The 16,151-nt window shown below is 40.4% G+C and overlaps 1 protein-coding gene across 1 annotated transcript in view; it reads left to right on the forward strand.

The window, feature by feature from the left end:
• The window catches only part of ZMYND10 (zinc finger MYND-type containing 10), a 1,873,846-nt gene that overhangs the window by 1,672,887 nt on the left and 184,808 nt on the right, over positions 1-16,151 (forward strand). Inside the window, exon 11 of the mRNA XM_044078166.1 lies at positions 14,981-15,106. Within this exon, the coding sequence (XP_043934101.1) occupies positions 14,981-15,106 (126 nt within the window). The remainder of the gene's footprint in view (positions 1-14,980; positions 15,107-16,151) is intronic.

A 16,151-nucleotide genomic window follows, 5' to 3' on the forward strand; every position in this document is an offset into this window, starting at 1 on the left:
TGTTTCGTGGTTATTTCGTGGTCATGGACTCGATGGCCGGTTCCGGTGTTTCCAACGAGGCAAACAGCTTTGAGAAAACCGCTACGGGTGAGCTGCGAAAGCTCATTGGACAAGTATCTCAGTTGGTCAACCTTCTCACTCCCCTCAGCCAATCGTTAATGGTGCTTGCTAATGGATCCGGTTTACCTGGAAACCAGGAACTTTTAAAATGTTCAGCTTCAAAGGAAGGAACAAATATTGGTAACAAAGACTTTAGAAAGGATAACAGGGAAGCACAGAGTGGCCAGGTTCGACGTGGTAGTCTGGATGGGTTTCCTGCACTCACTTTTGCAGGTTCTGACGCGAATACAGGTGAACCAATGAATGTTACCATGCATAACGGAAGTGCTGAGGGAGAAGGACAATTAAACAATTCATTTCCAACAGGTACAAAAAGACTTTTTAAAAACATTTTAGATTTTAAAATAGACTTTTCTACGAAAGTACAAAATACTACTCATGGCGACAATGATTCTTATGCCACGATGTTAAACAAATTGGACATATTACTGCATAAATACAAGAACTGTGAAATGGACAATGCATATTTAAAACATTGTCTAAGTTTAAATATAGTTCCAAAAGGTTTACGGGTATGTAAATACCCGAATAATGTCAAAGAAGGATCTGATTTTCATAAAGATTTATTAAGAGCGTTTGATAGATGTGGTATGGACATTATGAGAGCCATTATATGGAATAATGAGCTCGAAATGGAGGTTGTTTTTCATCAGGTTGAAACTGTGAACAACAAAATAGTGAATGATTTGTTATTTTTGGTTGAAACAGAAAAAAACAAATATATTAATATGTTAGCTAACATTGAGTCAAGATGTAAAAAGACACAAGAGAGAAAGTTAAAAAAGATTGATAGAGATGTTAATGAATATAGTAAACAGATACTTTATCCAAGGCCTAGGGAATACAAAGAAAACAGCAATTCCCAGAACATGTCTTTCAATGACAATTATATGGACAGATGGGAGGGCGAAGACAACCATGAAAACCTAGTTAGACAGGTCCCTTTGGACCACCCTTCCCCGAGACGTTCAGAGAGATTAAAGAGAAAGGAACCAGTGAATTACAGGTACAACTATGGTCCCCACAGACAGAAAGTATGGGACCCAATAACAACAACGAAAAAAGATTATTGGAAGTAAATTCTACTAATGAAATTTTAAGGAATGGTAATATTAGTACTTATCAAGGATTTAATATTTTTAATTACACCAATACCGAGATTAGCAAGAGACACTTTGCTTTATTCTCAAAAGGTTTCACTTTCATACCAAAGGTTAAGACTAATATTTTTAATTTACTAGTTGACCTTAAGTTGTTTATTCGACAAAAAAATTTGGAAATATTCTTTTCAACCCAAGAAAAAAGACACGTAAAAAAACCTTTGACCAGAAAAAGCACTTTTAATCCACCTTTACACCCTCAGTTAAAAAACTTTGAAACCCTAGTGGAAAAAGAACTGAGGGAGCATTTAAAACACAGTAGAGTAACCCCCAATCTTACAATAGAAGAAAGGGAAATTTTGCAAGGCTGTAGAGGACAACAAGAATATTAGAATAATGAAACTGGATAAAGGTGGTGGTGCTGTTTTCATGGATTATATTACATACGAGGGTAAAATGTTGGATATTTTAAATGATGAAGAAACTTATGCTAGGGTATCATTAAATGAAATACACATAGCTTACAGGAAAATACAGGTGTGTTTAAATGATTTACTTTTTGAAGGATTGATTGATTTAAGTACATATAATTTTTTGACTGTCGAAAAACCAAAAGTCCCTTCAATTTTTGGTATTCCAAAGGTGCATAAAGATTTAGTTGATCCTCTACTGAGACCAATAGTTTCGGCTAAAGGCTCAGTGACTGCACCTTTGGCTAAATACATAGATTCTAAACTTAAATCAGTTATTTTGGAAAACAAGACTATTTTAAAAGACTCCTGGGACTTTTTAAGATGTATTGACAGTTTATTGATCAACACAAAAAGTTTCATTACTCTTGATGTGATAGATTTATTCACTTGTATTCCTCACAACACAGGTCTGGTTTGGTTTGAAGAATTTCTAGCAGACATTCACACTATTCCTTTTAAAACATTTCGAACATGTCTTGTATTAATGGACCTTGTGTTAAAAAACAATTTTATATTCTTTCAAGGTGAATATTTTAAGCAGTTAGAGTGTGGCAATGGGGGCACATTGTGCGCCCACTTATGCCAATATTGTTATGTTATACTGGGAGAAAAAATATGTTTTCTCCTCAGAATATTACAATTGTTGGAATCTATATGGGCGCTTCTTGGATGATATTTGTTTATTCTGGGATGACTCAAAAACTAAATTTGTAGAGTTTCTGGAATATATTACTGGAACTACTGACTTTCTGAGGTTCACACATCAAATTAACGACAATGAATTGGTATATTTAGACATTAATTTAGTTAGAACAACAGATGGATTTAAGTCCAGAATACACAGAAAATCAACCTTTTCCAACTCTTATTTACATTTTAATAGTGCCCACCCACCACACCAAAAGAGAGGGGTCTTTAAAGGTCAACTAGTTAGAGCAAGTAGAATGACCTCTTTGGACAAGGAATTTGAAGAAGAAAGTGAAATCATTATGGATATGTTCAAAACTAGAGGTTATCCAAATGAAATGTTAACAGAAATTTATGCACAAGTAAAGGATGGTAGGAGCAATAGATTTGCTCCCATTTTAGGCATAAGATTGCCCACTACTAACACGGAAATTGTAAACTCAGGACATGTTAACACAGAGCAGAAATTTTCGTCTGCTTTTACTATGACTTATACGGGTGAAACCAATGTAATCAAAAAAGTAATAAGCACTGAATGGTCTAGATTTGCAAAAATTTCAGATTTAAGAAGTTATTTTTGAGAGACGTTTGCAGTATATTTATAAAAAAGGACGTAATTTAAAAAATATTTTGGAAGGTACATAAGTATTTATACAATGTATATGACAACAACAAGAAAGGGACACATAAGTGTGGTAGTTGTGGTTACTGTTGTAATATATTGAACCTTGAGACTCTTCATATAAAAAGTAGAAACAAATACATTAATACAAACGGGTTTGCAAACTGTAACACCTCAGGGGTGGTATATTTAGCCTTATATGCCTCATGTGATTCATTTTATGTAGGCAAAACTGAGAGACGGTTAAAACAAAGAATTTATGAACACGGTTATGATATAAGGAAAAAGAACGACAATAATGCTTTATTTAAACATACTTTAATATGTGAGAAAGCTAATTTTAAGTTCTTTGTTATTGAGGTAGTACCCATAGACCCTAGGGGTGGTCTTTGGGAGACCCATTTAGAATATAGGGAGTTGTACTGGCAGCTGGTTTTAGATGCCAGTCATCCCCCAGGCCTTAATGACATGGTATCTGTAAAGCCCGTTTTGAAACTAAGGGCTGCTAAGTTATAAAATATACACATATACACTCATACACAATATTATTCATATTTTAAACTATTACTTTGCATCTCTATTATATATATTATTTATTGTTTTTAAAAAAGGTTTTAACATTAAATTTGTTCATAATATGTTTTAAGGATTTAGTACTGAACAGTTATGGCTTTCACTTTTGTTATCCATATCACAACTCAGGGAAACATTGGAAAAGTATATTCATGTTCTAAGAATGCTTTTTACTTTCACCAACAGATGGAGCTGTTTTTATTGCATATACTTGACACACTTTCATTTACATATTATTCAATTCTTTATTATTTTATTGATTTATAAAATCAGGTCCTGACAGTGAACATTCAGTTTTTAGAACAATATTCTCAGTTCTTTTAAATAAGTACATATATGGTATATTTTTAGCATTCAACAAAATATTTCAAACACGTCACAATTTTAACAAGGTTTTAATTGTTTTTGTATTTTCATTGGATGTCAACATTTTAAACTTCTATTTAAATAGTCAGTTTTGATTGTGGTATTCATCTGATGAAGTGATACGACAAAAACGTTAGGATATTTTATACTACGTTAATGTTCTTTGGTGTGCAGTGTGATTTATCAGTGTTGGTTTGTGGATTTGCAGAATAAACAATCATCTGGGACTGGCTATCTGGCTTGTACCTTTTTTTGGTTTATCAGTGCAGTTTCGGGTACTTGTGACCATCTTGCTTGTTTCATTATTATTAATATTAATACAAATGGCAATTTGACCAAGAGCAAGGCTGTCACCAAATAAATATGCAAGTACTCTCAAAACATAAATATCTGTACAAAGATCAGCCACAATGAAAGATTTAAAAAATATTTAATAATAAATAATAAAAAAACAAGAAAATACTCAGTATATATTGACAGTGACATCAGAGTTCAAAATCACAGGAAATATTTAAAACAACATTGCAGGAAAGTCTCAAACAAATAAAGGGAAATATCTAAACTAAGCTTTGCTATATTCCGAACTATAGCTAAGAAAATTATACTATTCTCTAGTAACTTACTTCATCAGAGCAAGGCAGATGTCTGGTGAATGGTTCCTGTTCTTGTCAAGTCCAAGACAGAATACAGAATACACTCTCTCTCAGAGAGTTCTTAAATTAATATCTCAAATATTACTCCTGGGATAGCTTGCAGAATGACATTTCTTGTCATCCAACTCTATCCCAGGTGAAACCCCCACCACTGGAAGCTGACAGTATTAAGAATCTACCTGTGAAAATCCATAGACCTCAGATCTTTGGCAGATGCTGGAAGTCATAAAACAATTACACTCATCTGGCATGCCTTTTCCAGACATAGCAGCCCTCAGATTAACTGCATGGATTTTCCAGTTCCAGTGATGATCAGGAAGTCCAGGCTTTCATCGTAAGTTGTCCATATTCTAACATCTTCACAGAAATCCTCTACTAGGAAAGTGTACAGAAGTGAATGGAAGAGATTCTCTATATGGGCATCTATCAAAGATGTAGATTGTTTTCTGTACCTCTTTCTGCTATTTTGTATTTTTAGCTGCTGTTTTTCATAAGCAGGCAAGTTATTCCACAATTAAAGTTAAGATGGCTGCAATTTCACAATTCCTTGTGAGGGTAAAACAGACTCCTATTGCTTCCTTGAATAAGCCTTCTTAAGGGGTACTTTTCAACTTTGCCCCCCTTAAGAGATCCTATTCCACCTTGGGACATTATCATTCTTCTCCAGGCACTGACAAGACCCCCTTTTGAGCCTGTGCATGCTGTTGAATTGAAATAATTTCCTTGGAAGGCACTCTTTCTAGTGGCTATTATCTCCACTTGAAGAATATAAGAACTCCAAACCCTTTCATCCAATTTCCGCTCTTTAGTTATTCACAAAGACAGGGTATCAGTTAGGACTAACCCCACCTTTCTTCCCAAGATAGCTTCAGAACTTCCTTTGATTTGAGCCATTAATCTTCATGTTTTCTTCTCACAATTTTCCAGTAAAGGGAATATATTTTGCATATGATGGATGTTCATTGACCGCTTATATTATACTGAATCTATAACAAATACAGACCAACTTTTTTGTTCTTTTTTTTAGTTAAATTGGGAAAAAGGGTATCAAATTGACTCTCTCAAGATGGCTATCTGAATGCATATCACCTTTATATACTGAAAAAGGTTTGACATACTCTATGTGTGCAGTTGCTACTTTATAGCCTACTTTTCAAGGGTACATATTGATGAAGTGTAAAAAAAAACAGCTACTTGGTCCAATGTGCATACATTTTTATCCCACTACAATCTGGACTTACATTCTAGGTCTTGGGCTTTCTTTTATTCAGCCTTCTTTTGAAATATCCTCCCATGAGACCTCCCAAGGTTTTTAGTAGCTGGGGACTCTGTACCATCAGTTGAGGATGGATGGAGCAGACAACATCAGATATGAAAGTTATATACTTAGTATGATGACCCACACACAGTCCTCACAACTGGCACCAGTGGAGGACATTCACTGAGAGTATGAGAAGTACACACACATTATTTCCAGATACAGCTCTCTACATCAAGTGCAATTTCCATTAAGAGCACACAGAGACCACAGTCAGTCCGGGGCTGGTTTCTCACTCTTTCTCCAGATCCTCAATAAGACTCCCCAATGGCACACCTATAGAGCTAAGATCTCAGGTGAGTGGCCAAGACTTCCAACAGCCTCTCTATCCAACCAGTGCTTCGTGTCTCTGCCTAAGTAGCTGGCGCACACACTTTCAGGTTTGATTTACACACACACACAGGCACACACACACACACACACACACACACACACACAGACACACAGACACACACACACACACACACACACACACACACACACACTCACACGCACGCTATGCCCCTTTTTGCCCAGACTATAATGTAGTTATCACTGTCACCAGCCAGCTCCTTATCAGGTACTTTAAGGCCCTTAACAAATGTCCAATCTTACTGTGTATTATTAATATTAATACAAATGGCAATTTGACCAAGAGCAAGGCTGTCACCAAATAAATATGCAAGTACTCTCAAAACATAAATATCTGTACAAAGATCAGCCACAATGAAAGATTTAAAAATATTTAATAATAAATAATAAAAAAACAACAAAATACTCAGTATATATTGACAGTGACAACAGAGTTCAAAATCACAGGAAATATTTAAAACAACATCGCAGGAATGTCTCAAACAAATAAAGAGAAATATCTAAACTAAGCTTTGCTATATTCCGAACTATAGCTAAGAAAATTATACTATTCTCTAGTAACTTACTTCATCAGAGCAAGGCAGATGTGTGGTGAGAGAGTTCTCAGATTAATATCTCAAATATTACTCCTGGGCTAGCTTGCAGAATGACATCATTTCTTGTCATCCAAATCTATCCCAGGTGAAACCCCCACCACTGGAAGCTGACAGTATTAAGAATCTACCTGTGAAAATCCATAGACCTCAGATCTTTGGCAGATGCTGGAAGTCATAAAACAATTACATTCCTTTACATTTCAAGACTAGTAATTATTTCACCCTAGCGACAATACAGAAAGCCCCCTAGTTTTACATATTTTGTCTCCTTGCTGCCTTGAAACTGAAAGATACCAATTTTTATAGTGTGGCCATAAAGTAATTTAATTTCAGTTATTTTTCTGAAGTTAACCTCCTGTGTTCCAGTTTCCATTGTTAAAATATATACATTTAAACAGTTACAACAGTGCATGTACAATCTGAAGTAGTTTACTTCATTTGGTCTAAAACCTATGGGAATACGGATCCATATTGGATCTGAGCCAGCAAAAATTACTAGCATCAGCTCTGAGCTCCAGATTCCTCCCCTTACCCATAATACTCCTCCAGTGCCTTCCATCCCCAGATCTCATTTACCACAATTTGTAAAACATTGTGTCTCTAGAGCTTCAGCTAGCAGGGTGATTCTGATTTTAGCTGTTTCAGGTTAGTATAGGTACCCTTTCTCCTTTCCCATTGCTTTGGCGTTGAGTGTAGGTTTGTAGTTGTAGTTAGTTTAGAGTAGTTTGTCTTTGGTGCCCCTCCCCCCTCTTAGTCAGTCTATTGTGGTGAATGGGTGTTTTATTAGTCTAAAGAAAGAAAGTTTTTGGTCGGTCTCTTTTTCTAAGGCTTCTTGTTTGATAGTATGGCTGAAAAACCTATCTTTAAGCAATGCACTGAGTGTGACCATAAGCTCTCCCCAGCTGATGGCCACACTCTGTGTTTTGTGCTTAGGTGTGGCCCACCTTAATGTGCAGTGCTCCATTTGTATGGGGTTCAATCCCCAAGCTTTGAAGGATAGAAAGGTCAAGTTGGCCCTCAAATGTCTTCGGCCTGCCACTGATCTTCCTTCCTCGTCTTCAGCTTCAGTCACAGCGGCTGCTGTGGCTGCCTCTCCTGCTTCTCTCCCTCTGGCTTCCCCTCCCTCCCAGGCTGGGACTCAAACTCCTGCATCCAAGCCTGTGGTAGTGGAGCAGAGGAGAGGTATAGAGTGGGAGAGAGCATAGAAGACAAAGGAAAAGAGGAAGAGGTCCCCAGCTGTCTCGTCCCCGAGCAAGTCTGCATGGACTTGTGACTCCCCTCAGCTCCAGTCTCTGAGGTTCTCCCCGGAGCCGGAGGAGACACGTTCAGTCTCCCGGGCCTCAGTTACCCAACCGACTAGGTCGGGAGTCTCTGGCCTCTTCTTGGTTGACCCGCTATTTATCGGACATGGATCTGGATAAGATGATGAGGTGCTTTGTCCATACACAGATCCAGATGGGAGTCTTACCAGCCCCCCTTCCCTTAGGTGGGGGCAGCTTGCTTCCCTTTTTTCAGCCCATTTCTCCTTCCCCAATCCGACCTTCAGCTTCGGAGTTCTCAGATCCGAGATTGGCCTTGGTAAGGGGGTCGGCGCTGACTGTCCTTGCATCCTTGCCACCAACAGCTGCCTGGAGCATCTCGGATCTGACTACTTTGGATCTGAGCTGCTCTCTGAGCCAGAGCATGGGTGTCAGATCTGAGGGAGTGGAACCCTTTCCATCGGCTCCGACGTTGTCAGGCCAGGTTCCCTTCCTCGGAGCTCCATCCACATTAGGTCTGGCTCTGATTCTCGCATCGGATCCGGGGATACTGGCCTCCTTATTAGCTTCACAGGAGGTTCACTTTTCTTTGGTGTTCAATGTGATAGAACAGGTCCTCTCCATTGGATCGAGGCCCCTGACCGCCCCATTGGACTCTAACCAGACCCCCTCAGCTCTGTCTGCAGTCCCCATTGCCTTACCAGAGGGACAGCCTGTGCCCAAAGAGCCCCAGATGATTCCCCCAGAGGAACAGATGGCTTGCGAGCGCTCTCCGGAGAGCCCCACAGGAGATATGCCTCGCAAGCATACGTGCAAGAGGAGGCACTTGGACTCCCCCAAGTCCCTAACCAAGGACACAGATATAGATGATGGGGAGGGGTCCCCAAGATCACCTCCCGATGATGTCTCCTTTCAAGACATCCTGGAGATCCTGTGCCATCAGGGACGTTGGTCTGTCCCCAAGCCGCCCTCTGATGAGTCTGTGTTTCTGAAGGCTTTCGGCATGGGCCCGTCTACATCTTGGGTGTCCCCTCCCACAGATTCTTTAGTGGATTTGATCACCTCATGGGTGTGGAAGGAACCAGATATTGTTGAGCCTATTCCCAAGCACCCCGATAAGGTTCTGAGTCCCCCTATTGACAGGCCTTCCTGGAACAAGGGCTCCCCAGTGAATGCCATGATGGTAGCAGCAGCCACGAAGAAGGAACTATCTCAGGAAAGTTCCTCGGTCCACCCTCCTAACTGAGAGTCACAGATGATGGACCATCTAGGGAAGCGGGTGTATGCTTCAGCTACCTTTTCAATAAGGACACTGAACTACTTGGCCCATGTCACGAGACTCCGGTGCGACCTAGTGAAGGAGCTGGAGGAGTCTCCACCCAAGTCCATGTTGCAGGAGGACAAGGCTTCATTCTCGGCGAAAATGGCCACTCTGAGAGTAGTATCAAATACGTCCATGTGACTCCTCTCCCATGTTACGTAAGGAGTGGCTAGTCTAACTGGGTTCAGCATGTCCATGAGGTGTAATGCTTGGCTCAGGTTGTGCCAATTCACGAACCTTTTAAGGCGTTCTTTGCCAATGCCCCTTATGATGGCTCGACTCTTTTTGGTAAGACCATCAAGGAGACACTAGTCCAGAGTGAGAAGGATGGGAAGACACTGTTTGCTGTTGGGATCCGCTTCTCTAACCCTCAAAGGTCCTTTTCCTGGAACCAGAGAGGGCAAAAGAAGATGTGGTTCCAGAAGTGTCAGTATTCCCGGGACACTCAGGGCTCTTCTTACTCTAGAGGCAGAGGGGGACAGACTGGATGCTGGCCCAGAGGCCAAGGGGGTCCCCGAAACTTCAGGTCTCCGGAACCATTCTCAGACAGACCAAGGCAGCAACCTGAGGGGTTGCCCGGCTGCTCTACTTTGGAGGCAAATGGGGGATGATTGTCCTTGCACCCAGCGGCATGGGAATCCATAACTATGGACCTCTGGTTACTTCAAACCATATCCAGAGGATATTCTATCCCCTTCGTGGTTTCCCCCATACCTTCCGGACATTCCACCCATGCAAAGGGAGGCAGCAGCTCAGGAAAGTTCCAAGATGCTAGGAAAATGAGTAATCAAAACCGTCCCCCCAGATCAGTCTGGATCGGGCTTCTACTCCAGGTTCTTTTTGTTGCCAAAGAAAACAGGAGACTTAAGGCCCATCCTGGACCTCTCTACCTTGAACCTGTCAGTTGCCAAAGAAAAGTTCTGGATGGTCACACTACAGTCTATCACGCCGTACCTGCAAGAGAGCGACTGGATATGCTCGTTAGATCTCCAGGATGCTTACTATACATAAAAATGTACAGAAGCTCCAGGAGGTTCCTCCACTTCTGGTTAGGGGCCAATCATTACCAATTTTGAGCCCTACCTTTTGGTCTCATCACAGCCCCCAGGGTGTTTGCCAAAGTGATGGCAGTTGTAGCGGCTCATCTGAGGCTTCAGGGGATTCATGTCTGTCAGTACCTGAATGATTGGATCCTCACTGCTCTCACCAGGTGTCTACTTTCCCAAACCAGGGATTACTTTCTGACACTTGCCCTGAGTTTGGGTATCACAGTCAACACAGTCAAGTCTCTACTAGACCCTGTACAGGTGATAGATTACATTGGTGCCAGGATAGACACACTACAGTGCAAAGTGTTCCTGACCTTGGAGAGAGTTCAAAACCTCAGGATGCATGTCTCCTTAATTTACCATTCTCACCTCCTGGCAGCGGAATTAGTGTTGAGGGCCCCGGCTCGATGGCGGTGACCATAACTCTCCTTCCATGTGCTCGGCTACACATGCAGATTCTTCATTAGACTCTAGTGGTTCAGTGGTCCCTGTTGGATTTACCACTTACCTATCCTATCCACCTGAGTCAAGTATGTTGGTCATCCCTCATATGGTGGATGAGCTCTCCTGACATTTTGGAGGGACGATCCTTTGTTCCAGCCCCGGCCCAAACCACAGTGACCATGGATGCCTCCCAACTCGGGTGGGGGGCATTGTTCGGGCAGGACAGTCCAAGGCCTGTGGTCCCCCTTAGAGACCAGCTTGCATATCAGTGTCCTAGAGATGAGGGTGGTCCTTCTAGCATTGCAGACCCTTCATACCTTTCTTCCTCTGGGGACAAATGCCATTTAATCAGACAACATGTCAGTAGTCTGGTATATCAACAAATAGGGAGGGGCCAGATTTTATCCCCTTTTTTGCGAGGCCATGGGAGTGTGGGAATGGGCGATCTCCACCAGTTGCTTTCTCACCGGAATGCACATTCCGGGTTGGTCCAACATTCTAGCAGACAGGCTAATTCGGACCATTCTGATGCCTTATGAGTGATCTCTGAATCTATCAGTAGCGGAACAGATCTTCAGCGAGTGGGGTCAACCTTACTGCAATCTCTTCGCATCTCCTTCCAACGCAAAGTGCAGCAGGTTTTTCACACTGAACCCCCCCCCCACAGGGGGAGTCCCCCAGAGACGCTCTAGTTCATGCTTGGCCTCCCAGTCTTGTGTATGCTTATCCGCCAGTTCCTCTCATCCCAAGGTTTCTGCAGAAAGCTTGTCGACTGGGGAGCAAGGTGATCCTCATTGCCCCATTCTCGCCTCGCCAGGTATGGTTTCCCTTCCTTTGGTCTAACCTTCTGGTTCCACCTTAGATGCTAGATCTGATTCAGGATCTGATTTCACACCCATCGGGGGTGCCTCATCCAAGACTGGACAGCCTGAAGCTCACAGCTTGGCTGCTCCAGTTCCCATGATTGCTAGGATTCTGGAACTTTCCTCCTCAGTTAAGTCTATTTTGGTAGCTGCTCATAAGTCTTCTACCAGAAAGGTTTATTGCAGCAAATGAAAACATTTTTCTTTCTGGGCCTCTCAGAGGGGTTTAGATGCTTTTACGGCTCCTATTTCCACCATTCTTGATTTTCTAGCTGATATTTTCCAGCATGGAGCTAGTTGTTCTGCTGTCAAAGTTCAGTTGGCTGCCATTTCTCATTTTCATGTGGGTGAGAATTCTGCATCCTTGGCATCTTCTAGACTGTGTAAAGCCTTTATTAAAGGCACTTTTTTGCTACACCCCGGTCAAAGATCCTGTCCCGCCGTGGGACCTTTCTATGGTTCTCTAAGCTCTGGTCACTCCACCTTTTGAGCCTGCCGCATCTGCAGATCTAGAATTTCTATCATAGAAAATAGCTTTTCTGGTGGCGATTACCTCTGCTAGAAGGGTTTCGGAACTACAGGCCTCGTCCATAAAATTCCCATACATGATTTTTCATAAAGATAGAGTTTCCTTTCGAACCAACCCATCTTTTCTTCCTAAGGTGGGTTCACCAGTCAATATCAATCAGGCTATACATTTGCCTGTGTTCTTTCCCAATTTTATGAACAGGATGGAATACAAGCTACACATGTTGGATGTCCATAGACAGTTACGATTCTATTTACACAGGACAAAAAATTTTCCTAAGTCTGATCAACTGTTTGTTTCATTCTATAGACCCTATTTGGACAAACCTATTTCCAAGGTCACTATAGCTAGATGGATTTCTTCATGCATCCTGCAGCTCTATAAGGGCAAAGGCATGTCTCCTCCAGGCCAGGTTAAAGCTCATTCCACTAGGCCCATGGCTACGTCTGCAACTTTCTGGTCTAGGGTGTCTTTGGATGACATTTGCCCTGCAGCTACTTGGTCCTCATCTCATACTTTTATTTCCCATTACAAATGAGGGCCTCCCTGGTGTTTAGTAGCTGGGAACTCTGTCCCACAGGTTGAAGACTAAATGAAGTAAACTACTTCAAATAAAGAAATTATGTACTCACCATAACGTTCCATCTGAGTAGTTGTACTTCATTTGTCTTCAACCATCCCTCCCTCCTTTCCCCGGACCTTGGTGCATGTTCAGCCTATGGGCTGTAGTATAGGTCACAAGTATGCTGTCAGGTCGGGTTCTAAGTATAAGTTCTGCAAACTCGATCTGGGGATGGAAGGCAGTGGAGGTGTATTATGGGTAAGGGGAAGAGTCTGGAGCTCAGAGTTGATGCTAGTAATTTTTGTCGACTCACATCCGATATGGATTTGTATTCCCACAAGTTGAAGACAAATGAAGTACAACTACTCAGATGGAATGTTATGGTGAGTACATAACTTCTTTTTTTGTTCTTTTCCCGTAGGAAACACTGTGGTTACATTTTAAGCACACGCACTTTATAAAATACCCTTTTTTAACATACACATCTGTACAAACCAGTTTGATATACACATGACATACAGTTCTAATACAATTGTAACACAAGCATCTTACACAAATCATTTCGATATTCGCCAGTGACATATAGTTATTTACAAAATTCCAGATACCTGTGCTGGGAGTATCTCCCTTTGTTATACTTACCGTAACAATCGATCCATGTTGCCCTCCACAACTTTCCCTTCTCTCCGTCACCCTACCAAATTGTCATGTTCTCCTTTGGCTATAGTTTGAATAGACTGATCTTGAAGGAGCCATGTCATATTAGAGTTATGGTGTGTATGTCAAGTATGTATGTATTTTGGGCTTTGGAAATTGTGTGTGTGTGTGTGTGTGTGTGTGTGTGTGTGTGTGTGTGTGTGTGTGTGTGTGTGTGTGTCTGTGTGTGTATTATGTATGTATGTATGTATATGTTACCATATGTGTATGTATGTTTTTGTACTAGGCAGGCAAACTCAGTTGTGGTATTTCTGTGATGGAGGGAATTAGGAATAAGGGGAGAAGCCTGCGCTTTGGATTCAAAATTCAGAGGGTGACCAATATCAGATCCAGTCTGATCTGAAGACCTATCAGTTGAGGAGGATAAAAGAGGATAACAACGATTTTTTGTTATGGTAAGTACATAACTTTCATTTTAAAGATGAAGAGAGCTGTTTGAGACTCATTCTTCTGTATTTTTTTTGTGTGAGCACTTTGCATTACAAGTGTCAACATTTCAGTAGAGGGTCTCCCTATATTACCGGAACTTCATCTGTACATATGAATGTATGTGTAGGAAAAAGAGAAAAGAGGTCTTATTTTCAGCTAATTTTACTCAAAGATAAAACTCCATCCCACTGGTTAAAAACCATTCTTGATAAAGCTGAATCTCACTTCTAGTAATATTTTGGTGTATTATCTGATGGTGTCATATACATGTGGTGCCTGTCTCAGTTTGGGCTTCATGTAGCACTCTGCCTTCTTCAGTGACACAGCACATGTAGCATTTGTTTGTGGCATTCATGATAGGTAGTAATAAGTTGTCTAACAGCTTTCAGTTTCTGTTTTCTGTTTGGTAGGCTTTGTTTCTATGACATGAATTCATATTAGTACTCAATTTCTGAGACGTTCACTACTATTCGTAACTAAAAAGTCTCATCCAGAGGTTGTATTTTGTTGCAAGAGACTAAAATAAACTGCCTAAAGCCTCTGAGCAATGATAGAGGGGATATACTTTTTTGTCCTTTCCTTTTAGATATCACAACACGTTTCCTCAAATAAAAATATCTTAAGCTATGTAGTCTGCATGCCCTATAAGCTTGCCAGTTTTTTTATACATATGACAGGTGATCTCAGCTTACAATCTCATTTTTGTGTACTGAACCTGTGATATACATTTGATTATTGTGTTCAAGAATACCACCAGCAAACATTCAGAGTACACCCTTAAACCTTCAAAGTTTCCATATGATTTAGGAAAGCCTGTCTGTTGATTCCATTGTGTATATTCTGTAATGTCACTGGACAAAACTGAAAATATGTGCTATAAAGAAGCAGTATTTGTGCAGCTATAGTGTATTTGATGTTTTGCTTGGTTGTCTTTCTTATATCCTTTAGATGGGCTGAAACATATAACTTAGATGTGATGGAGTCTCTAATTCCAGAGAAACCCAAATGTGGATATTGTGGAGCAGAAGGGTCAAAGCGGTGTTCTCGCTGTCAGACTGAGTGGTATTGCGGAAGGTAAAATAAGCAGTAGAAATGCCAGTAGCAACATTGATTTGAAACATATTACTGTAAGTTTAACCAATCAGTTAATCCTTAACTATTTGACAAGAGCTTTGATCATACCGCTTAACCTCTAGAGCAAGAAATCTGGACAACGCTAGAAATACTGGGGGCACAAAGGCCCGAAAAACAAGGACATTTTTAAATATTGCTCTTACAAACTTGGAAAGTTGACAGAATAACAGGTTTTGCATCAGCATGAATTTTCTGAAAGGTATGAAGTCTGAAAATCAAATGTCTGCCATTATTTTCTGACTTCACTCCTCAGTGATTTGCCAGAAAAATATAATTTTGAGAAATGGACCAAAAATATGAGTAAAAAATCTGGACATTCTGTGAAAATCTGGACAGCTGAGAGCTATGCCTTTGATGTTATATTGTTATCATATAATATCTGTTAAAATGCCAAAGTCTGGTTGCTTTACACGAATGTCACAGAATGTGGGATTTTTAGAGCACATCCATACATTTTCAGAATTTGAATTTGTTCTTAAACAGTTTTCTGTATCAGCATTATCATGCTTTGCAATTCAATTTTCAGACTACTATTGTAAGCATACAGACAGACTGACAGTAGACTTTCACCGGTAATGTGAAAGAGATTAGATTTTCAAGATATATTTTCATAAAGTAGGAGGCTTTATTGCACACATGAAAAACACACATGCAGGAAAAACACATAAACGCTACCACATCTTTGCATTTTCGTAAAAAAACTTCATCAGATGCAAACCCATTAATGTGATTAATGACTGCATTTATAGTCACATCATTTTAAGATATCCAGTAGCCAAGTGGCACTAATCAAATATTAAAATTCAATGCGAAATAACTGTATAGTTGAATTTTAATATTTGATTAGTGCTGTTTGGTTATGGATATCTTAAATTGATGTGACTGTAAATGTAAAGTTCACATCTTAGAGAGTGAATGAAAGAGTTTGTTTTTGATGAAAAAGTTTGGACTAACTCTGGCATCTACATTTTTATATTGTAAGTTT

This window comes from Protopterus annectens, chromosome 7.part0, assembly GCF_019279795.1.
Source record: "Protopterus annectens isolate FY-2018-M chromosome 7.part0, PAN1.0, whole genome shotgun sequence".
Lineage (NCBI taxonomy): Eukaryota > Metazoa > Chordata > Ceratodontiformes > Protopteridae > Protopterus > Protopterus annectens.